The following is a 22725-nucleotide window of genomic DNA, read 5'->3' on the forward strand; positions in this document are numbered from 1 at the left end:
CTTGGAAGAGTCTTCCAAGAGCTAAAGGGGCTGCAGGAAAGCTGGAGATGGGCTTCGGAAAAGGGATGGAGGGCCAGGCCAAGGGGAATGGCTTTGACCTGCCCGAGGGGAGACTGAGCTGAGCTCTTAGGCAGAAGCTCTTCCCTGGGAGGGTGCTGAGGCGCTGGCACAGGGTGCCCAGAGAAGCTGTGGCTGCCCCATCCCTGGCAGTGTTCAAAGCCAGGTTGGACACGGGCTTGGAGCAAGCTGCTCTATGGAAGGGGTCCCTGCCCGTGGCAGGGGTTTGGAGCTGGAGGAGCTTTAAGGTCCCTCTAACCCAAAGCATTCCATGAGTCTCTGATTCCATGAAGATCCCCACTGCCACCAGGACGGCACAGGAACAGCCATGCGGCTCAATACAGCTTCTAAACGACCATCTCCAAGGGCTGAGACCCACCCTCACCCAGGCACAGAAGCACCAAACCTTTTTTCTCCCTTCCCAAGAGGAAAAACCCCAGAGGTGGGATTAAAGCCAAGAGATCTCCCACTGCCTGCCTGCAGCCACTGCTGTGAGCCAAGCTCCACAGAGCCCCTCCTGCAGCGTGGCAGGGGTGCCCTCGCTGTCCCCACAAGTCCCTTTCCACCTTTGGTTTTAGTGGCCCAACAAGTTAAAACAAGCAGGAACCAGGGAAACCGGATTATCCACAAGGCAGGGAGCCCAGCTCCTCAGGAACCAGGGCGGTCCAGAGGGAACCTCCCCACGCAGCGCTGGAGGTGGGACGAGGCAGGAGTCACGGAGCGGTGCCCCTGCCCGCAGGGCGCTGCTGTCACTGCTCCCACAAACACATCAGCATCGTCCAAGTTCATTTTCGCCCTCCCCAGTTTCTCACCTCCTGCAGCAGCAACTCCTTTATCCAGAGGGGCTCCAGGCAGGGCTTGATTAATTGAGTGCCCAAAGCAGGTCCAAGCTGCAGGAGGGCCACGCCAAGCTGCCACCCTCATCATGTCCCTGAGGAACCCCCTCACGGTGCCAGCACGGTGGCGTCCCACTACGGGTCACCCCTGGGGGGAACCTGGAGCCTGGAAGGGCAGAACCTGTCTCTGAGCAGAGCCCCGCGTGATCCCACACCCCCGGAGCCCTCGGGAGCTTCACCAGGCTGCCGTGTGCCAGGCTGAGGCGTTCCGGGGCAGGAACGGAGCCAGGTCCTCCTGTGCGGAGCGCACAGACCGACGGGCAAGGCTGCACAAATCACAGAGCAAAAGGCAGGGCCACTGCCAAGCGATCCTTTCACAGCTCCGAAAGCAAGGTAAAACATTGCTGGTCCATTGCGCAGGGACCAGAAAGACCCGAAACAACGGGGACCCCCGATCACCGCCTCCCCTCTGCAGCGCTCACGGAGGATCTTCAAGCACCCACTTTCACAGAAACACTTCAGGGAGACCTCAGAGCAGCTCCAGTGCCCGAAGGGGCTGCAGGGAACCTGGAGAGGGGCTTGGGACAAGGGATGTAGGGCCAGGCCAAGGGAATGGCTTGAACCTGCCCCAGGGGAGGCTGAGCTGAGCTCTTAGGCAGAAGCTCTTCCCTGGGAGGGCTGAGAGCCACCCCACCAGGGTTCAGGGGCGGGCTGGGGTTATCCCCACTGCACTGGAACCCCCGAGCTCCCGCAGAACGAGTGCAGCTCCTCCAGGCCAGCACAACACAACACACTACAGAACACAACACAACACGCTTTGATACCTGCTTAGAGCGCAAGGCTGGAAGGCAAAGCGCACCTGAGGAACCCATAACCGCAGCGACTTGGAAAACAGGGTTTCAGGAACTGCTTCTCCCTCAAAAAAGGAGCTTTTCCCCTTCATCTGCCTGACTGCATCAAGGCAAACACAAGTGCTTTCCCTGCGGCTTCCTCACAGGTTCATCATGCGCTGGCACCCGCACGGCCCCGAGCGCAGGCATCGCTCAGCAGCTTTAATCCTCAGTTACGTCTCCCCTCCCTGCAGCTCCTTCCAAGCTGCACTGCACAGGGGCAGGGCTGCTCAGTTGTACTCCAGACCCAGAGCACTATTGCAGCTCCCATGCTCGTTGTGCTCCTACCCACTGGGAGCTGCAGCTTTCCAGGCACCAGAGCTCAAAACATGAAGGAATAAATTAAACTGAGCTCAAGACTCGGCCCTTCAGAGGAAAACGATGTCAGAACCCCTCGGCTACCCAAAATAGCTCCTTTTCTTGCCCAACGTGTGGCACGAGTGTGTGTTTGCAAACAGACATCACCATTTCCTATCGGGTTGCTCCTGCTCTGCACTCTGGAGTCATGGAATCACAGAGTGGGTTGCGCTGAAGGGAGCTTAAAGCCATTCCCCTTGGCCTGTCCCTACATCCCTTGTCCCAAGCCCCTCTCCAGCTTTCCTGCAGCCCCTTCAGGCACTGGAGCTGCTCTCAGGTCTCCCCTTCAGGAGCCTTCTCTTCTCCAGGCTGCCCCAGCCCAGCTCTCTCAGCCTGGCTCCAGGGCAGAGCTGCTCCAGCCCTCGCAGCAGCTCCGTGCCCTCCTCTGGACCCACAGACATCTCCCATAGCAAAGGTTCATAACCCAGGTACCTGCCAGGCAGAGAGGGCACGGTTCCTGCTGGTTCCCAAATGCAGGCAGCAAAGGCCCTGGCACACGAGCGAATGCATTCTCCAAAGTGGAAAAAACGGGTTACTTAAAAATAGGTCCATAATCCAAACAAACCAACATCCCGACACCGTTTCATAAAGATAAAGCAAACAAGCACAGATGATCCACGTACACAAACATGCAGTTATCTGAACGACTTCCTTACCCCAGAATGATAGGATCATGGAATGGTTTGTGTTGGAAGGGACCCTAAAGCTTCTCCAGCTCCAACCCCTGCCACTGGAGCAGCTTGCTCCAAGCCCCTGTGTCCAACCTGGCCTTGAGCACTGCCAGGGACGGGGCAGCCACAGCTTCTTTGGGCCTCAGCACCCTCAGCAGTCACACAGGGGTGATGGGGCTGATTAAATTGAAGATAAAGGAACAATTAAAGCCTGCAGAGACCCACCTGGGTCAGGTCACACAAGCAACGGTCAGCAGGAGATGGCCACATAAAACATCTCCCTAGCTCCTGAAGCACAGGGAAGCGCCCAGGGCAGGAGGTGAGGACACAGAAGAATCCAAAGGCTCCACTGTGTTATTGGGGAGAGCATCAAAGAGGCCAAAAACCCCACATTATTGATAGTGCTTGACTATGGCATAAAGACAGGTGATCAGATCTTCCTTTTCCATTGCGGAGCAGAGGGATTCCCAGCTCACACTGCAGACCTTCACCCCAGCAGCAGTTGGGGTCCTGTCCCCATCCCGTCACAGCAGGAACCTGCAGCATGGCCAGAGCACCCCTGGAAACAACCCCTCCAGGTACCCGAGGGTCCCTCCAGCCGGAGCCCAGAGCTGCCCCAGGAGGAAGCAGGGCTGCCCAGCCTCCAGCTTGCTCTGCCTGCTCGGGAGCGTGCCTCTCCCCATGTAGCCTGGGTTAAAAGCAAAGCTAAATGAGGAGCTGAGCAGGTTTTTCGACACTAATAGCCTGTGCAATTAGAGCTGGCAAAAGCAAAGTGCAGCTCAAGGGAGGAAAAGGGTCACTGAGCTTGGCACCGAACCTGGCCTTGGACAACTACCCCGGGACAAGTGCCACCGCTTCCATCAGCCTCCATGCTGGACAAGCAGAAGGATTGTTAGCAGCAGATGGATCACCTCATGGCAAAGGGGTGCTTCCCAATCCCCTGCTCGTACACCCCCCTTTTTACACCCAGATCACACGGAATTACACCAGGATGACCTTCCCTTCCCTTCCCTCACCACAAGCCACGCAGGTCTTGAACTGAAGCTGCTGCATGCTAAGGCTGCTGCCCTGCAGCACTGGTTAAAGCACAGCGTGCACCAGACATCTGTCCCCTGCCCGAGGAACAGGAGGGGACAGCACTCAGCAAGGACAGAACCGCCCCACACCCTGAGCCAGCCACAGACCCAGCAGCAGAGAAGCAAACTGCCTCCATTCGGAGACCACCACCACCACAGACACTGCTGGCCACCCCACAAGGGATGCCAGGAGGCTTCAGCACACATGGAGGAAAGGATGGACAGGAGGATTGCTGCCGGGGACTCCCCACATGTCCCGGCCTCGCCTTAGGAAAGCCAACCCAAAAGGCACAGTTTGAAGCAGGACATGAGGGAAGTCGCCATGGACCTGCCTGGTTTTCCCTGGGGGAGGCCATTCCAGGACCGCACCCGAGCTCCTCCTCACTCCACACGGTGGGAGATGGCACAGCCGGAGCTGCTCCAGGCTGCCATGGACCACAGCGGCCCTGAGGAAATGGGATTTGGTGATGGAGACATCAAAAAGCCTCAACGGCCACATCCAGCCTGTTTCCAGCCTGGGAGGCCCAGCTCTTCCCCAGGAACCTCCGGGCACCAAGCGGAGTGACCGGATCCCTGTGCAGAGCGCAGGGCTGCGCCCCACAGCTCAGCCTCCTACAAGGAGTCCCATGGGAAAGCCCAGGGGTGATGGGCACAAGTCACTCCTGGGAGATTCCCACTGGAAACAGGGAGCCACTGGAATAACGTCCCCAGGGCAGTGGTGACTCCCCAGGGCTGGACACTGTTAAGATGGGGCTGCACAGGGTGCTGGGCATCCAGTGTGGGTCGGGCTGTGCCTCGAAAGGCTGGAGCAGATGATCCTTGAGGTCCCTCACAACCTGGGATTCCAGGAGCCCTCAAAATGCGCCTCATTCCTAAAGGAAGTAAAGGCTGCGCGATCCATGGCGGTTTCCAGTCAAGCTGGAGAACACGGACTATTTCCTGGCCACGCTTTCCAGGCATCCTCCAACCTCCTCTTTCCCCCTTGCCCAGCCCGACGCTGCTGCTCACTGCTCACATGTGCAACTTCTGCTCAGTGGCAGGAGTACCTCGAAAGACTTGACCGGAGTTAAAGAGCAGCTCCTGCGGGAGGTGTCCTCCTCCAGCTGAGGACCTGGGCAGGCTGCAGGAGGATCCGGAGGCTCCCAGCACACAGGGAATGAATCCTGCAGTGGTTCCATTACACAGCACTGGGAGTTTAAGGAGCAGCCAGATTAAGGGTACCTCACTCAGCTGCTTGTTTCTCACCACCACTGATTTATGCTGACCTCTGCCTCCAACTGATAAGGCTTTTTCTTGAGGCATCCCATAAAAGCATCTTACTGCAGAGGGTGAAACCAGAGGCTCTGGCAAAGGAATAAAGGGCAAATGTGAATTCTAGCATCATGTGGGTGAGGGAATCTTCAGCACCACCAAATAAATGCTCTAATGGAACGATCCATGAAGCACCTGGCAATGGTAACATTTAAACTGGCATAAAGGAGCCACCATCCACTTGCGATCCACATCCAGCTTCCCACAGACACCCCTAAGTCCATTCTGCTCATGTCAAAAGATCTCGCTGCAAGTTCAAGGTCCAAAGCAGCCAAGCTGGAGGTTTTGCAACCGAGGATTAACTCACAACAAACCCCTTCCTCTTGGCATGACGAGTGCAGGAGCTCTCAGCTGCTCAGGCACAGCATCCTCACCTAGGAGTGAATTCTTCTGCCCCTCTCAAATGAATCTCTGGGTAAAAGGTTGTGGTTGTGGCCCCCTTCGGCACCCTCATTTTAAGCACTGATGTTCTGTTTGCACATGCAGCTTGAGCTCCAAGCGCTACAGGCAAACACAGTAACTCCGAGCTTGTGCGCTCAGCTCTCCTGTTAATATCATCTTAATACTTTGATAACCCTGTTATAACCACCACCCCCCCCCCGGCTGGGGTAAGAATCCCACGTGTTAAACATCACCTGAACAACAGCAGTGACCCCAGAAACCATGCGACGCAGGGATCAAGGCAGGGAAGGAGGAGAAGAGAGGAAGGGAAAGAGGCGTTGCTGTGCCTTGGTGTATAAGTAAATGCCAAACCCTGCTTTGAGGCACTGAGGGTCCTGCCCCTGCCCACCCCCAGGCACACATCAGCCACAGAACGGGTCAATCTCACCACGCTATCCCAATTCCATCTTTTAACTGCTGCAGGAGACAGAGAAAATTCACACCAGGATCCCAAATTTGTCTAAACGAAGCCAGAAGAGGCATCCAAATGAGACCCCAGACAGCCTCCAGCAAGGCAGAGCATGGCAGACACATCCCTACGGGTGCAGGATCACTAAAAGCAATCTCAATCCCAAATGCAGCCAGGCTCAGGGGAATGCTTGCTCATACAGAGATGGAACAGGCCTGAAGGCAGCAAAGCAGACAGCTGCAGTGGAAGCACCACCACTAAGGGAAGCAGGATGAATCCCGGCCATCCGAAGCCCAGCCCCTCGCAGGCAGCATTCCCTGGATGTGCAAACGCACCGGGAGGTCCCTGCAATAGGCAGCAGCAATATTTCAGTGTCCACCCGCGCTGCTCTGCACAGAAGGCAATCAAGGGAAAATTAATAGCAGCAACCTGCTTGATAGCAGTTAATGTGATGTAATGAGAAACAGGCTATGGAGAGAGATCACTGTTTGTACCGAGATTGAATTAGCACAGGATGGCTTGTGTTGGAAGGGAGAATAAAGCTCGGGAGTGTTCAAGGCCAGGCTGGACACGGGCTTGAAGCAAGTGGAAGGGGTCCCTGCCTGTGCCAGGGGTTAGGACTGGAGGAGCTTTAAGGTCCCCTCAACCCCAGCCATGCTGTGAGTCCATCATTAAATCAGTGAGACTTGGGCAACTGACAGACTACAGCAAGGAACTGGAAAGGGAATAAACCCAGCACCCAAAGGTAGTGCCTGTACTGACGGCCACAGGGAGCTTCTCTTGCCCCTTTTAGAGGGGGGGTGCAGGAGAGCCGGGGCTGGAGCTGCAGCCAGACAAATTCAGGCTAAAAATAACCAGCAGCGGGTGAAAACAATGAGGCCGAGCGAGAGTGAGCACATCCTGCGGGGCCTCAGCACCGGCACACGCGTGCCCCAGGGCCGGGGGCTCTGAGCTGGGCTGGGCTCAGGCTGCTGCTCTCCATGGCTCTGAACCACACCGCACCCCGGGCTGGCTCTCCGGGCCTGGCCAAACGGCTCCGGTGCGTCTGAAGTGGAACCGACCTCAGATCTGATGGAGCAGGAAGGGGTTAAAGCCACGTCTGGCTCTGAACAAGCCTAAGCCAGGAGAAGGTCTGGTTTTCCCTGGACTTCTGCTCCCAGCTCTGAGCTTCCTGCTCAGGGGAGACCTGAGAGCAGCTCCAGTGCCTGAAGGGGCTGTAGGAAGCCTGGAGAGGGGCTTGGGACAAGGGCCTGTAGGGCCAGGCCAAGGGGAATGGCTTTAACCTGCCCGAGGGGAGACTGAGCTGAGCTCTTAGGCAGAAGCTCTTCCCTGTGAGGGTGCTGAGGCGCTGGCACAGGGTGCCCAGAGAAGCTGTGGCTGCCCCATCCCTGGCAGTGTTCAAGGGAAGGTTGGACACAGGGGCTTGGGACCGGATGAGCTTTAAGCTCCCTTCCAACCCAAACCACCCTGGGATCCTGTGATAAAACCACCCCATTTCCAATTCTTATTTAAGAATCATCTTAGGAACCAGAAGCACACAATATCCTCACCAAATGATGCTGATGCACACAATATCCTCACAGCACACAGTATCCTCACCAAATGATGCTGATGCACGCCCTGAGTGTGCACAGAATCAAAGCACCAGAGCCCAAGGAACCCACGCTGCTGCACTCACACTTCTGCTCCCTGCAAGCGCTTCCCTGCACATCCTGAACCATTGCAGGGAACGGTGACCGGCGCCATCAGCTCCCTTCTCCTTAGTTCATGGCCTGTCACAAACCCGAGCACCTCCCTTCGGAAGCCTGCCCGAGATGAGCAGCTGCAGGAGCCCACCACGCATCTCCCTCAGCTCCAGTGAGCCCGCGCTGCCGCGGACGCGGGCAGCCACCGCCAGCCTCACCCGCTGCTTCCAGGGAACACGTAAGGAAACCGGCATGTGCCGAGGATCCTCCTGCACTGCTGCAGCTCTAAGAGCTACAGAGCTAATGGCCAAGCGACCGCAGAGTCAGCGCCAGCTTCAAGCTGTGGGAGCAGGGAGCAGCGAGCCCCAGGCAGGGCACGGGGCTGTTACACTGCGAGTTATCCACGGTCAGACCAAGCAAATCCCTCACTGCCCACGTTCACCCACACGCCTGTGGTTCAGCCTGCGAGCAGCCATCCCCTGCAGGGCCCGCGGGCTGCTCTGCAGGGTTTTGAAGCCAGAAGGAACCAAATACACCAGCGGTGGTGACACAAGAGCTACAGAAGCACCTCTTCTGCAGGAGCGGCCCAACTGCAGCGGGGGCTGTTAGAGAGCAGGGCTCGGGGCTGCTCCCTGCTCTGCCTCTGCTCAGAGAGGAGCAAGCCAGCAGCTGAATCACCAGGGCTGCCACACTTCTGCAGGGCCTCCAAAAATAACTCCGCTGGAAATTCCTTGGAGGCATAAACCTTGCTTCAGCAGGACTGCAGAGATCCAGTTTCCTTAATGGAGCGGACGGGATGTGAACTGGCCTCAGGATTTGGGATCACAAAGGAAGAACCCACAAAGCAACTTCTCACAGAGCGGCGTGCACGAGGGCAGTGGGCAGGGAAGGAATCCCCCCAGGCGAGCCGCACAGAGCACCGCGCCGCCGGGATGAAACAATCTGCCCTGCCAGCAACCAGACACCGCGTTCCCGATCGTTCTCCTGATACCACGTTCCAGGACTTGCCCTGTTCTCACCAACCAGCTCCACACACGAAGCCAAACTCCTGCTTAGCAACGGCGCTGCGGCCACTTTCATCCTGCACCTTCCACTGTAACCAAAGCCTTCCACCAGCTCCAGTCCCCAGCCCTGCTCACACACCATCGCCCTGCAGCACCCAGGGGATGGAGATGCTCACCACCCGCTTTCACCACCCCAGACCAGCACATTATCCCCCGTGGAAGCCTGTGCCTGGATCCGGAGTGGATCCAGGCTGTGGATGGCGGTGGTGGAAGCGTGAAGCCGCCCCGATGCTGACGGCTCTGCTCACTGAGCAGGGTCGTGCCGTGCCGAGTGCTGCGGGTCAGAGAGCGCCCCATGTCCTCACCTGCAGCGCTCGCAGCACACTCACCGGGTCCTGTGTCAGCACACAAGCACCGGCGCTGTGCAGAGAACGGGCCGGGAGCTCGGGACTTGTCTCGACACCAACGGTTAGAGCAGGTTTGAGGGAGCGGGCTCCCAGCTCTGACCTCGGGCCCCGGCACAAGGACACGCAGCAGCACCGGTGCCCACGGCGCTGCCCCCAGTCCCCAGCCCTCCGCCGGGGCTGGCTCTGCTCTGCCGGCCGCGTGCCACTAAAGCCCGGGCCGGGAATTCCGCCCAAACCCGGCGGGGCTGGGGCTTCTCCTGCCTTTCTGTGGGGGGATTTTGGGGTGGAGGGCAGGCAACAAGGGGCAGCTGGGTCCTGGCGACCGCTCCTCGAGGCTGGAGGTGGGGAAGGCTCAGCGCAAGGTGCGGGCAGGAGGCTGGAGCGCGCCGGGGCTGCCTGGGCACGTCCTTACCCGAGGGGTAAGGGCCGAGCCCCGATGCACAGCGGGAACGGCCGGAGCCCGGGCGCACAAACAAACGGGGGTTATTTTGGGAGCTCCGACCCTTGCTCCCGGCGCTGCGGGTTTGCAAACCCGGCCTCAGCAACCGGGACACCGGGGAACGCGACCGGGCTTGGAGCAAGCTGCTCCAGTGCAAGGTGTCGGAGCTGGAGGAGCTTTAAGGTCCCTTCATCCCAGCCCATGGAGCGGAGCAGCAGCGCGGCCCAGCCGGGATCCCTCCATGGCACCGGGTGATGCAGGACCCCCGGTGCCGCGGGAGAGAAGGAGGGAGGGAGGGACGGGGGGGCCGAGCCGGGCCTCACCTGCGATGGCGCTCTCGTCCAGGTGGGAGCCGGGGGGCCGCTCCCCGCGGCCCTGCTGCAGGAGGAGGCCGCACAGCACCCACAGGGCCACTCCCGACCGTACATCCATTTCCGCGTCGGCCTCGCCGCTTCCCCCGCCGCTGTCAGCTCCTCCTCGGCATCGGCCCCGCCGCCGGGCCCGGCCGCTCCGCTCCGCTCCGCACACCCGGGCTGGGCTCCCCGCGGCCGGCAGCAGCTGAAGGACCGCGCGTTATCCCCGGTGCTCCCGCCCGGGCGCCGCCTCCCGCTGCCCCGGCACGGACAGGGACAACGCCGCCGGCCCGGCGAGAGACACCGGATCCGGGCTGCCCCCCCACCCCGCAGTGGTCTCTCCCGGCACAGCCCCCCCCGCAGCACTGGTCTCTCCCGGGACAGCCCTGCTCCCCCCCGCAGCCGTGGTCTCTCCCGGGACACCCCTGTCCCCGCGCACCCGCAGCTGCGGTCTCTCCCGGGACACCGGGGCCCCCTCCTCGGTAACCGCTCCCGGTCCTCAGAGGCGGCTCCTCCCGGGGCTGCCCCCGCCACCCCCCCGCAGCGCCGTGGTCTCGTCCAGGCTCCCCCCCCCCCCGCCCCGCTGCGCACCGGGCCCTGGCGCCGCCGCCGCGCGCTGGTCCGGCCGCCGGGCCGCAGCGGCCCCTGGTGGGCGCAGGGGGAAGCGCAGGTGCGGGCGCTGCCGGCGGGGCGAGGGAGCGGAGCAGGGGCGGCTGCGGGGGACGCCTGGATGGGGCGGGAGCCGCTTCCAGCCCCGGCGGAGGCTTCGCAGAGCGCCCCGGGACGGTGGAGGAGCCCGGGTCATCAGCGCAGCCTGACACATCAGGGCGCTCGGCAAGGTCAGAGCACCACGCTTGGCTTAACGGCACAGCGCATCAGAGCACCCCAGCACATCAGAGCATCCCAACACATCAGAGCACCCCAACACATCAGAGCATCACAGCTCAGGGGAGCACCCCAATACATCAGAGCACCCCAGCACATCAGAGCATCCCAACACATCAGAGCATCCCAGCTCAGGGGAGCACCCCAATACATCAGAGCACCCCAGCACATCAGAGCACCCCAGCACATCAGAGCACCCCAGCTCAGGGGAGCATCCCAGCACATCAGAGCACCCCAACACATCAGAGCATCCCAACACATCAGAGCATCACAGCTCAGGGGAGCACCCCAACACATCAGAGCATCCCAACACATCAGAGCATCACAGCTCAGGGGAGCACCCCAACACATCAGAGCATCCCAACACATCAGAGCACCCCAACACATCAGAGCATCCCAACACATCAGAGCATCACAGCTCAGGGGAGCACCCCAACACATCAGAGCATCCCAACACATCAGAGCACCCCAACACATCAGAGCATCACAGCTCAGGGGAGCACCCCACCTCGTTACAGTACCCTGGCTCATCAGAGCATCCCAGCACATCAGATCATCCCAGCTCAGGGGAGCACCCCAACACATCAGAGCACCCCAGCACATCAGAGCACCCCAACACATCAGAGCACCCCAACACATCAGAGCATCCCAGCACATCAGAGCATCCCAGCTCAAGGGAGCACCGCAACACATCAGAGCATCCCAGCACATCAGAGCACCCCAGCACATCAGAGCACCCCAACACATCAGAGCATCCCAGCACATCAGAGCACCCCAGCACATCAGAGCACCCCAACACATCAGAGCATCCCAGCTCGTTAGAGCATCCTGGTTCACCAGAGTACCCCGGTTTACCAGAGCACCCCAGCACATCGGAGCGTCCCAGCTCATTAGAGCACCCCAGCTCATCAGAGCACACGAACACATCAGAGCACCACAGCTCATGGGAGCACCCCGGTTTATTAGAGCAGTCAAGCTCAGCTGAGCGTCCTAGCTCATTAGAGCACCCCAAAACATTCTGACCATACAACAAATCACAGCACCCCAAGCTCACCAGAGCTCCCCGAGTCATCGGAGCATTCCAGCTCGTTAGAGCACCCTAGTTCATCAGAGCACCCCGACACATCAGAGCATTCCAGCTCGTTAGAGCACCCTAGTTCATCAGAGCACCCCGACACATCAGAGCATTCCAGCTCGTTAGAGCACCCCCTAGTTCATCAGAGCACCCCGACACATCAGAGCATTCCAGCTCGTTAGAGCACCCTAGTTCATCAGAGCACCCCGACACATCAGAGCACCCCAGCTCATGGGGACAGACCGGGTTTGATGCTCGGGCCTGGGCTGCCACACTCTGACACCCCCGAGAACTGCAGCACCCTGCCAGGGCCACATGCTCCTGGTGGCATCGCCACCATTGGCCCGGCGGCATCAGCACCACTGGGGCACAGGAAGGTCAGGGACGGAGGGTTCAGCCCCGGAGCTGACAGCGGAGCTCCCTGCCAGGGGCCGGATCCGGCCCCAGAACAGCTCCGTGGCTGCCGGTCCGGAAGCTCAACCCCGTCCCGCTCCAGCCCCGCCGACCCGAGAGGTGTCACTGTTGTCCCCAAGCGGGCGCTATCAGCCCCAGGACGCGGGATGGGGGCACTGGTATCCATGGGGACCGCCAGCCATGGAGGGTGCCCGGGTTGGGAGCCAGGGCTGGCAACGGAGGGGATGGGGAAGTGCCCGGAGCCACGGGCAGCTGCCAGACTCATTTCCAGCAGAGGGGAGCTGTCCCATGGGTTCCTCTGTGCTGGAGGGGGGCACGTCCCGCGTGAGGGCAGGAGGTCCCTGTGGCTCCGGCACACCCGGGATGAGGGTCCTTGAGGAGCCCACCCGCCTCCATCCCGGGGCCACCGCATCTCTCCCATGACACCCTCCTGCCCTAGTGCAGGGAACGGGACTGTCCTGGGCTGTGGGTGCTGTGGGTGCTGCCCTGGCGGCCGTTGGTGGGACCTGGCCCTTATGGGGACCCCCATCCTGGGGTACCCCGCCCTTACAAGACCCCCCATCTTGGTGTCCTGGCCCTGGTGGGGACCCTCACAGCACCAGGGTCCCCCTGGCCCGGAGCCAGCAGGACAAGACCATGCTCTGGGGGCTGCTCCCCCTGCCCGGTTCTGCTCCCTCCTCTCCCATTCATCGCCCCATCCCCACACAGACCCCCGGGGCAGCGGCTGCCACTTCCCCGCCTGCTGTTCCGCTGTGCCCGACGGCCGGGCGCCCCCCGCTTCCCCTCCTTCTCCCGGTACAGCACCGCCACCGCTGCAGCGCGGTTCCCCCGTCCCCAGCCCCGGCCTGGCCCCGTCCCTGTCCCCGTCCCCATCCCTGACCCCCCGCAGGAGCAGCCGTGGGGCGGGGGCTCCTCTCCCTGCGGCTCGGGGGTCCCGGGGCGGGCACAGCGGCGGCACCGGGAACCCCCCTCCGGGCAGAGGGGCGATGCCCGGGAGCTCCCCGCGGGAAGGGCCCGGCCCCGGCCCCGGCGGAGGAAGGAAGCGGCGGCGGGCGGGGGCCGGGGGGAAGTTTCTCCGCGGGACCGCCCGGGGCGGCGGGAGGCGGCCGCTGACTTCCTCCTGCTCCTCCTCCTCCTCCTCCTGCTGCTGCTGCCGCCGCTCCGGCCCCGCGCCCGCCGCGCGCCATGCCCCGGGGTGAGTGCGGGACCGCGACCGGGACCGGGACCGGGAGCGGGCAGGGATGGGGCGGCCGGGGCCGGGGGGGCCAGGTCGGGGCGCGGCAAGAGCCGCCCGTCGGGGCCGGGGAGGGGGCATCGGGACCGGAGCCCGCGCGGCGCAGGGGGGGGGTCCCGGGGGTCCCGGGGTGCCGGCAGCGGGGACAGAACCGGTCCGGGCTGATCCCTTCCGCGGGGCTGCCGCATCCATGGCTCTGCACCCACTGCAACTGCAGCCACCGCGCTGAGCCCGCACACGCCGCCCCGGGAGCTGCCCCCCCGCCGTGCAGCGGTCACTGCCCGCACTGCACGAGCTGCCCCTTCCCATCCGCGCACTGCATGGACGGGAGAGCAGGCGCTGCACGGGCTGCACTGCACGCCAGAGGGCGCTGCACGGCACCCACTGCTCCCGCGGCGCTGTGCCCCAGCACTGCACCCCCTGCACTGCACCCCCTGCACTGCTCCTCCTGCACTGCACCCGTTGCACTGCTCACTGCAGCACCTGCACTGCTCCCCCTGCACTCTACCCCCCTGAACTGCACCCATTGCCCCTGCTGCACTGCCCACTGCACCCTTTACCCACCCGGCACCCACTGCAATACCCAGTGCAGGCATTGCAGGTTCTGCACTTCATGCTGCACCCACTGAGAGGTACAATCCTGCACACTGCACACACTGCATGAACCGCACCCACCGCTCATGGCCTCACGCTGCACACAGCTTACAACACACCAGTTACAACACACGGGGCACGTCACGCAATGCTCATTGCAACACTGCACGCACTGCACCACGCACGTCACTCACACACGCTGTCACATGCTGCCACATACGTGCTGTGGCACGTGTTCAGCAGCCACCACGCTGCAGTGCTCACACGCTGCAGTGCTCACAGCACCGTGTCCATCACACACCGCAGTGCACTGGGGGTGTCTCTGTCCCATGTGGCTGTGGTGGGTCTGGTTGTGGGGCCACCTCTCAGTGTGTCCCGTTGCCGAGCAGGGCCACCCCTGGGTCCCCAAGTGCCGGGGGGAGATGATCCATGGTGGGTGCATGGGCCTGGTCCCACTGGGCTCACTCTGCTCAGTGGAGCTGAAGCACCAGGGGTGGCACAGGGGGATGTCACACAGCAGGGGGGCTGGTGCTGGCATCACAGGTGCAGGTAAATGGGAGCATGCAGTGGGGTATTTCTGGTGATGCTGGAGGTGCCTGAGCCCAGCACATCTCGAGGTGCTGGCCCATGGGGGTAGGTCTGGTGTGTGCCCTATGTGGGGCTTTGGCTTGACCGTAGCATTGAGAGGTGGTAAACTGGCCCCATGCTGGTGTGCTCTGCCCTGGGTCTTGTCTGTGCCTCTGCTGGTGGTGTGAGCAGTGACAGGCTCACTTGCTGTGGAGTGAGGCCTGGCCCCATCCATCCACCCACCCATCCGTCCACCCTTCCATCCATCCATCCATCCATCCACCCATCCAGCCATCTTCCATCCATCCATCCACCCATCCTTCCCTCCAGCCAGCCAGCCATCTTCCATCCACCCATCCATCCATCCATCTTCCATCCATCCATCCACCCATCCTTCCCTCCAGCCAGCCAGCCATCTTCCATCCATCCACCCATCCATCCATCCATCCATCCATCCATCCACCCATCCATCCATCCATCCATCCATTCACCCATCCTTCCCTCCAGCCAGCCAGCCATCTTCCATCCATTCACCCATCCTTCCCTCCAGCCAGCCAGCCATCTTCCATCCACCCATCCATCCAGCCATCTTCCATCCATCCATCCATCCATCCATCCACCCATCCTTCCCTCCATCCAGCCAGCCATCTTCCATCCATCCATCCATCCATCCATCCATCCATCCATCCACCCATCCATCCATCCATCCACCCATCCTTCCCTCCAGCCAGCCAGCCATCTTCCATCCACCCATCCATCCAGCCATCTTCCATCCATCCATCCATCCATCCATCCATCCATCCATCCATCCATCCACCCATCCTTCCCTCCAGCCATCCAGCCATCTTCCATCCATCCATCCATCATCCCTCTGTCCATCTCTCCACCCACACATCCACCCACCCCTCTGTCCACCCCATTCCCTGTGCTGGCCTGGGCGCTCTGGCCCTGGCTCAGGGGCTGCTCCTGTAGCCAGCTCCAGCCCCTGCTGCTGTGTTGTGCACCGTGGCCGTGCTGAGGGGCAGAGCCGGACCCTCAGCGGAGCTCCCAGCCCTGGAGGGGGGAAATCAAATGGGGAAATTGCTCCGGATGGGGCTGAGCTGGGACACGAGGAAAAGCAGCCCCTGGAGGCTGTGAATGCTCCATCCCTGGCAGTGCTCAAGGCCAGGCTGGACAGAGCCTTGGGTGCCATGGTTTAGTGTGAGGTGTCCCTGGCCATGGCAGGGGGTTGGAACTGGATGATCTTGAGGTCCTTTCCAACCCGAGGCATTCCATGACTTTATGACTCAGTGGGAAGGTTACAGCTGCCGGGCCTGGGGCTGAGCCGGGGGTACCGGTGTCACTGGTGCAGCGCGGAGCAGGGACCCCATCTCAGCACCGGGCAGAGCCCCCCACCCGCTCCCACCGGGCGCTGGTGCCGGCTCCCACCGATGCTGCCGCTGCCGCGCTCAGCCCCGGGCAGCCCTGCTCAGTATTGATGGAGCTGAGGGGACTCCTCTGCCTGCACCGGGGCTGCACCGGGGCTGCTCCCACTGAGCGAGATGGAGCCGGCTGCACAGCACGGGTTGGGCTGGGCAGGGCTCTCTGTCCATGGGGACACCGTGTGTCTGTCCATGGGCACACCGTGTGTCTGTCCATGGGCACACCGTGTGTCTGTCCATGGGCACACCGTGTGTCTGTCCATGGGCACACCGTGTGTCTGTCCATGGGGACACCCCGTGTGTCTGTCCATGGGGACACCGTGTGTCTGTCCATGGGCACACCGTGTGTCTGTCCATGGGGACACCCCATGTGTCTGTCCATGGGCACACCGTGTGTCTGTCCATGGGCACACCGTGTGTCTGTCCATGGGGACACCCCATGTGTCTGTCCATGGGGACACCGTGTGTCTGTCCATGGGCACACCGTGTGTCTGTCCATGGGCACACCGTGTGTCTGTCCATGGGGACACCCCATGTGTCTGTCCATGGGCACACCGTGTGTCTGTCCATGGGGACACCCCATGTGTCTGTCCATGGGGTGTGTCTGCCCATGGGGACACCCCATGTGTCTGTCCATGGGGACACCCCATGTGTCTGTCCATGGGGACACCCCATGTGTCTGTCCATGGGGCACACTGTCCTGGTCAGATCTGTCTGTCCATGAGGGACACACTGTCCATCCTTTGGAGGTCCATCTCTATGGGATGGACCCTCTGCCTGGCCTGTGAGCACGGGCTGCAACATGCAGCACCACAGAGGGTGCAGGGTGTGGGGTGCAAGGCTGTGGGGTGCAGGCTGTGGGGCGCAGGGTGTGGGGTGTAGGGTGCAGGGTGTGTGGTGCAGGCTGCCAGGTGCAGTGTGGAGGGTTCAGGGCGCAGCGTGGGCTGTGCTGTGTGATGTGGGGACCCTTGTGCACAGAGCGGGGCGCAGGCTCCCAGAGCACAGCCCCCGGGCCCGGTTTGCTTTGCTGGGGCCAGGATTGGGGTCCCTGGGGCCGGTGATGGGCGGGAGCTCGGGGAGCGGCTGCTGCGTCCCCGTCCCCCCCCAGCGGAAACCCCCGGCGGGGGATGCCCTGGGCGCGTTTTGCTTCCCCTTTCGTGCTGCAGGGAGGATGAAGCCGTTCTCCCGTCCCCGGGCTGGCGATGGGTGATGGCTGGGGGGGGGGGGGTCAGCGTGCGCCACCCGCCTCCGCCCTGCACCCAAATCCCACCCCAGCACCCAGCGCTCCCAGGCTCTGTGCAGCCCCCCCGCGCTCTGGCTCTTCCTCCTCCTGCCCCCCGGGGCCGTGCCCCACACAGGATGTGCCCCGGCCCCCACGAGGCACAGAAGGGGTTAAAGGCGCTGCCGGAGAACAGAGCGGGCCTTGTGCGGGCGCTGGCAGCGCAGGGCCGGGCTCCGCTCACCCCGGGCCCGCAGCGCCCCCGGGCCAGCGCCGCCCATCCGGTGGCCACGGGCTGCAGCCCCGTGTCAGGATGTGGGGACCGGGGTGGTGCCGCCGCCCGGGCTGGGGGGTCCTGGTCCCCAATGGGCTCAGCTCCCACCTCCCCTCCTGTGGTCCTCATGGAATGGTTCGGGCTGGGGGGGACCTTAAAGCTGCCCCGGGCAGGGACCCCTTCCATAGAGCCCCTGTGTCCAAGCTGGCCTTGAGCACTGCCAGGGATGGGGCAGCCACAGCTTCTCTGGGCACCCTGTGCCAGCGCCTCAGCACACTCCCAGGGAAGAGCTTCTGCCTTATGCCCAACCTGAACTTCCCCTGTTTCAGTTTGAACCCATCACCCCTTGTCCTGTCACTGCAGTCCCTGATGAAGAGTCCCTCTCCAGCATCCTTGCAGCCCCCTTCACACACTGGAAGCTGCTCTGAGGTCTCCACGCAGCTTCTCCTCTCCAGGCTCAACAGCCCCAATGTTCTCAGCCTGGCTCCATACAGGAGCTGCTCCAGCCCCTGAGCATCCTCGTGGTCATGGAGGTCCCCTGCCCACTGCCTCCTCCTCGCCTCCTGCCCCGCAGCATCAATGCTGTCATGGGCACGAGCGTTTCCATGTGCCCCATCCTCTTCCTCACCCGCTGACTCAGCACGGGCCTTTCCTGGGATGCAGGGTGCTGACTGGTCCCAGCTCATCCCGGGGCATTGAGCTCAATGTGTTCCATGGTGGGACTGTGGTGGCGCCACGGTGGGTGCTCAGGGGTCACCCAAGGGATGGGGAGCTGCAGGGGGGTGTCACCACTTCATCCCCATCCCCACATGCCCCTGGAGACAGCTCCTGCCCATCTCTTCTGCTGCCAACACTGGCCTCAGGCTCCCGCAGCTCTTCCCACCCGTGTCCTTTCCCCAGGGATGCACAAACAGGGACAGGCTCTGGATGCATCTCCCCGGCCATGGGGTGTCCCCGGGACCCCCTGACCTGAGTCTGGGGCTGCCATGGGACCCCCTGGCTCCCACCTCAGCCCTGATCCCACTCACTCTGCTTCTGCTCCCACTGTCCTGCTCCCCTGATCCTGCTCCCCTGACCTTGATCCTGCTCCCCTGATCCTGATCCTGCTCCCCTGATCCTGCTCCCCTGATCCTGCTCCCCGATCCTGATCCTGCTCCCCTGACCCTGATCCTGCTCCCCTGATCCTGATCCTGCTCCCCTGATCCTGCTCCCCTGACCCTGATCCTGCTCCCCTGACCCTGATCCTGCTCCCCTGATCCTGATCCTGCTCCCTGATCCTGATCCTGCTCCCCTGACCCTGATCCTGCTCCCCTGATCCTGATCCTGCTCCCCGATCCTGATCCTGCTCCCTCAGCTCCTGCTCCTATCGCCCTCATCCAGTTCCTTCTCCCACTGACCCACTTTCATCCACTCTGCTTCTTCTGCCTTTGATTCTGCTCCCACTACCATGATCCTGGTCCTTTTCCCACCACTCTCCTCCTGCTGCTCCTGCTGCCCCTGATCCTGCTCCCATCCCCTGATCCAGCTCCTTCTCCCGCTGTCCCGTTCCCTTTGCTCCTTCTCCCAGTGCCCTGCTGCTGCTCCTGCTCCACCCGCGCTGCTCCCGCTGTCCCGTCCTCCTCCTGTCCCCATCCCCTGCTTCTGCCCCTGCGCTCCTGCTCCCGCCCCTCCGCCCCGAGCCCCCAGACCCGGGGGGGTCCCGCTGCTGCCGCGGCCCCACCCCGACCCCCGGGGCTCGGGGCTGGGTTTGCCCCCGGGGCGGGCGGAGGCCGGTGCCGGAGCGTGACCCCCCCCCGGGCCCGGTGCGGGGCGGCCGCGGGTTCGTGCTGCGGCCCCGGTGCCCCGCGATGGGAGCGCTGCGGCAATGGGGACCCCGGCGCTGGGGCGGCTCCGGCAGCGCTGGGACCCCCCCGCTGGTCCCGGGCAGGGGCCGGGGTCACGGCGCAGCCGGCCCCGCGGCGGCAGGAAGCGGTGTCAGGGCGGGAAGAGGAAGAGAGGAGGAAGAAGCCGCTTCCCCATCGGGGGCAGGGGCCGGGGCCCGGCTCCTTCCCCTTCCCCTGCCCGAGCACCGCGTCCCGGGGCTCTGGGGACCCCAGCGCCGGGCTCCGGCTCCAGGCAGCATCCCCGGCACCCCCGCTCGCTCCCGTCCTGCAGCACAGGAGCCGCTGCCCGCCGCGCTCAGGCTCCGGTGCGGTAAATCCCGGCGGGCAGGGCTCGGGTCCCGGTGGGGACAGGGGCTGCAGCATCCCCGTGCGGGGACACGCGCCTCGGCCCGGCTCCAGCCTGCAGCAGGAAGGGGAGCAGGATGCGGCCCCTGATGGCAATTGCAGAGGGAACTGAGGAAGGGAAGCAGGGAAACGCTCCGGGCCCCGGGATAAACACAGCTGCTGGAGCGGATGTCACCCAGCTCCAGCCTGGCCACAGCCCCCGGGGCCCAAACCTGCCCGCGGCTGCTGCCCCTGTGCCCTCCGGCCTGTACCTTCCGTGTGCTGGGCTGGAGGCACAGAACCACCCCGTGTGCTGGCTGCACCCCCACGGCGTGAGCAGCAGCTCAGGGAGGGGATCCTGACCCTCTGCTGCGTGAAGGGGAGAGCTGAGAGCAGCTCCAGTGCCTGAAGGGGCTGCAGGAAAGCTGGAGAGGGGCTTGGGACAAGGGATGTAGGGCCAGGCCAAGGGGAATGGCTTTAACCTGCCCCAGGGGAGACTGAGCTGAGCTCTTAGGCAGAAGCTCTTCCCTGGGAGGGTGCTGAGGCGCTGGCACAGGGTGCCCAGAGAAGCTGTGGCTGCCCCATCCCTGGCAGTGTTCAAGGCCAGGTTGGACACAGGGGCTTGGAGCAAGCTGCTCTATGGAAGGGGTCCCTGCCCGGGGCAGGGGTTGGAGCTGGATGGGCTTTAAGCTCCCTTCAGCCCAAACCATTCCTTGATTCTATGTCACACGATGCTGGATGTGGCACAGGGCTCTACAGCATCCTGGCCAGGAGCCATGGTGACACAAGTTTGGCCTGGGCTGGGGATGCGGTTCCTCACTGGGGGGTGTTTGGGCTCCGCGCATTGCAGGACCTGTGGGATGGAGGGACCTGTCCCTCTGCACCCCAGATGGGGGAGTGGGTGTCCGGGCAGAGGGGCTCTGGTGCTCTCAGCCCTGGCCTGTTCCCTGCCCTGACCCTCTCCTCTCCCTGCAGGCTGCTGAGGGCACACGGAGCCTCCGGGATGCAGAGCATCAAGTGCGTGGTGGTGGGCGATGGGGCGGTGGGCAAGACCTGCCTGCTCATCTGCTACACCACCAACGCCTTCCCCAAGGAGTACATCCCCACCGTGTTCGACAACTACAGCGCGCAGAACACGGTGGACGGCAGGACTATTAACTTAAACCTCTGGGACACGGCCGGCCAGGAGGAGTACGACCGCCTGCGGACGCTTTCCTACCCCCAGACCAACGTCTTCATCATCTGCTTCTCCATCGCCAGCCCGCCCTCCTATGAGAACGTGAAGCACAAGTGGTACCCGGAGGTGTGCCACCACTGCCCCAGCGTGCCCGTCCTCCTCGTCGGCACCAAGAAGGATCTGAGAAACAACCCCGAGACCATGAAGCGGCTCAAGGAGCAGAACCAGGCGCCCATCACCACGCAGCAGGGCATCAGCCTCTCCAAGCAGATCCGCGCCGTCAAGTACCTCGAGTGCTCGGCGCTCAACCAGGAGGGCATCAAGGATGTGTTCACCGAGGCGGTGAGGGCCGTGCTCAACCCCGCCCCGGCCAAGCCCAAGAAGCCCTGCGTCCTCTTGTGACTGCGAGACCCTGCCCGCCCCGTGCCCCCCGAGCTGCGCTGACCCCCCCGGCCCGGGGCCACCAGCCCGAACCCACCAGCTTTAATAATACAGACCTCGTTTGCACTAACTGGCTCCTGCCCCGGGGGCACCGGGGACCCCCAAGCACCCCCGGCGCCCCCAGCCCCGGCCCTGGCTCTCAGCCTCCGCTTTTGGGTGACATCTCTCTGGTCCTGGCATGGAGAAGGGGATGCTCAGGGTGGCTGAACCCCTGCACCCCCCTCCTGCCCTGAGCACCCATGGGACCTGCCACCCCATCCCCAGCACCCGTGGGACCTGCCACCCCATCCTGAGCACCCATGGGGACCTGCCACCCCATCCCGAGCACCCATGGGACCTGCCACCCCATCCCGAGCACCCATGGGACCTGCCACCCCATCCCCAGCACCCATGGGACCTGCCACCCCATCCCGAGCACCCATGGGACCTGCCACCCCATCCCGAGCACCCATGGGGACCTGCCACCCCATCCCCAGCACCCATGGGACCTGCCACCCCATCCCCAGCATGGGACCTGCCACCCCATCCCGAGCACCCATGGGACCTGCCACCCCATGGGACCTGCCACCCCATCCCGAGCACCCATGGGACCTGCCACCCCATGGGACCTGCCACCCCAGCCCCAGCGCCCATGGGACCTGCCACCCCATGGGGACCTGCCACCCCATCCCCAGCACCCGTGGGACCTGCCGCCCCATTCCCTGCTCCGGAGGTGCGAGCCCCGGGTTTGGCCCTTGTGGCTGCACTGGGCTCTCCCAGGGGGGTGTTTGGGGTGAGCCGGGCCCGGTGCCGCATCCCTGTGGCCCCCGGTGCTGCCGGGGGAGCGCGTTCCCGCACGGCGGGGGCCGGGGCCGGGGCCGGGGCTCCGGGGCTCGCCTCTACCCAGCGCTGCCCGAGTTGCTTCCTGAATAAACCCTGCCCGGCTCCCGTGTCCTGTGCTGCCCCTCGCGCCTTTTCCATTGCGGGGAGCGCGATGCGTCCTGCTGCTGCTGCCTCCTGCAGGCACAGAGCCGTGGAACCAACCGGGCTGGGGGGTTCCAGGGGCGTCCAGGGCAACCATCGCCCCACGGCCACCACTGCCCCATGGCACTGAGGCCTCGTCTCCACGGGGTGTGAACCCTCGCAGGGCCGGTGCCTGCAGCCCTGCCCTGGGCAGCCTGTTCCAATGCCTGAGCACCCTCTGGGGCAGGAATTGTTCCTCAGCTCCATCTAAACCTGCCCTGGGGCAGCTTGAGGCCGGTTCCTCTTGTCCCATCCCTTGTTCCTTGGGAGCAGAGCCCA

At 63.2% G+C, this 22725-nt stretch overlaps 2 protein-coding genes across 9 annotated transcripts in view; one reads left to right on the plus strand and one right to left on the minus strand.

Annotated features, from left to right (window-relative positions):
• STIM1 (stromal interaction molecule 1) overlaps positions 1 to 10275 on the minus strand; it is a 63183-nt gene extending 52908 nt beyond the window's left edge. For 6 of the 8 annotated variants that reach the window (XM_062625275.1, XM_062625274.1, XM_062625276.1 and 3 more), the window contains exon 1: positions 9907 to 10275. In XM_062625275.1, the coding sequence (XP_062481259.1) occupies positions 9907 to 10015 (109 nt within the window). In that variant the 5' untranslated portion in view covers positions 10016 to 10275. The remainder of the gene's footprint in view (positions 1 to 9906) is intronic. The other 2 variants (XM_062625278.1, XM_062625277.1) reach the window with 1 other exon arrangement.
• A 3038-nt stretch (positions 10276 to 13313) lies between these two features.
• On the plus strand, positions 13314 to 21510 carry RHOG (ras homolog family member G). Its single transcript, XM_062625294.1, has 2 exons — positions 13314 to 13505; positions 20802 to 21510. The coding sequence occupies exon 2, from the start codon at positions 20830 to 20832 to the stop codon at positions 21403 to 21405; it is 576 nt and encodes a 191-aa protein (XP_062481278.1). The 5' UTR covers positions 13314 to 13505; positions 20802 to 20829; the 3' UTR covers positions 21406 to 21510.
• The last annotated feature ends 1215 nt before the right edge of the window (positions 21511 to 22725 follow it).

This window comes from Pezoporus occidentalis, unplaced genomic scaffold (genome assembly GCF_034315485.1).
Source record: "Pezoporus occidentalis ecotype Australia unplaced genomic scaffold, CSIRO_AGI_Poc_V1 ctg279, whole genome shotgun sequence".
NCBI classification, from domain to species: Eukaryota; Metazoa; Chordata; class Aves; order Psittaciformes; family Psittacidae; genus Pezoporus; species Pezoporus occidentalis.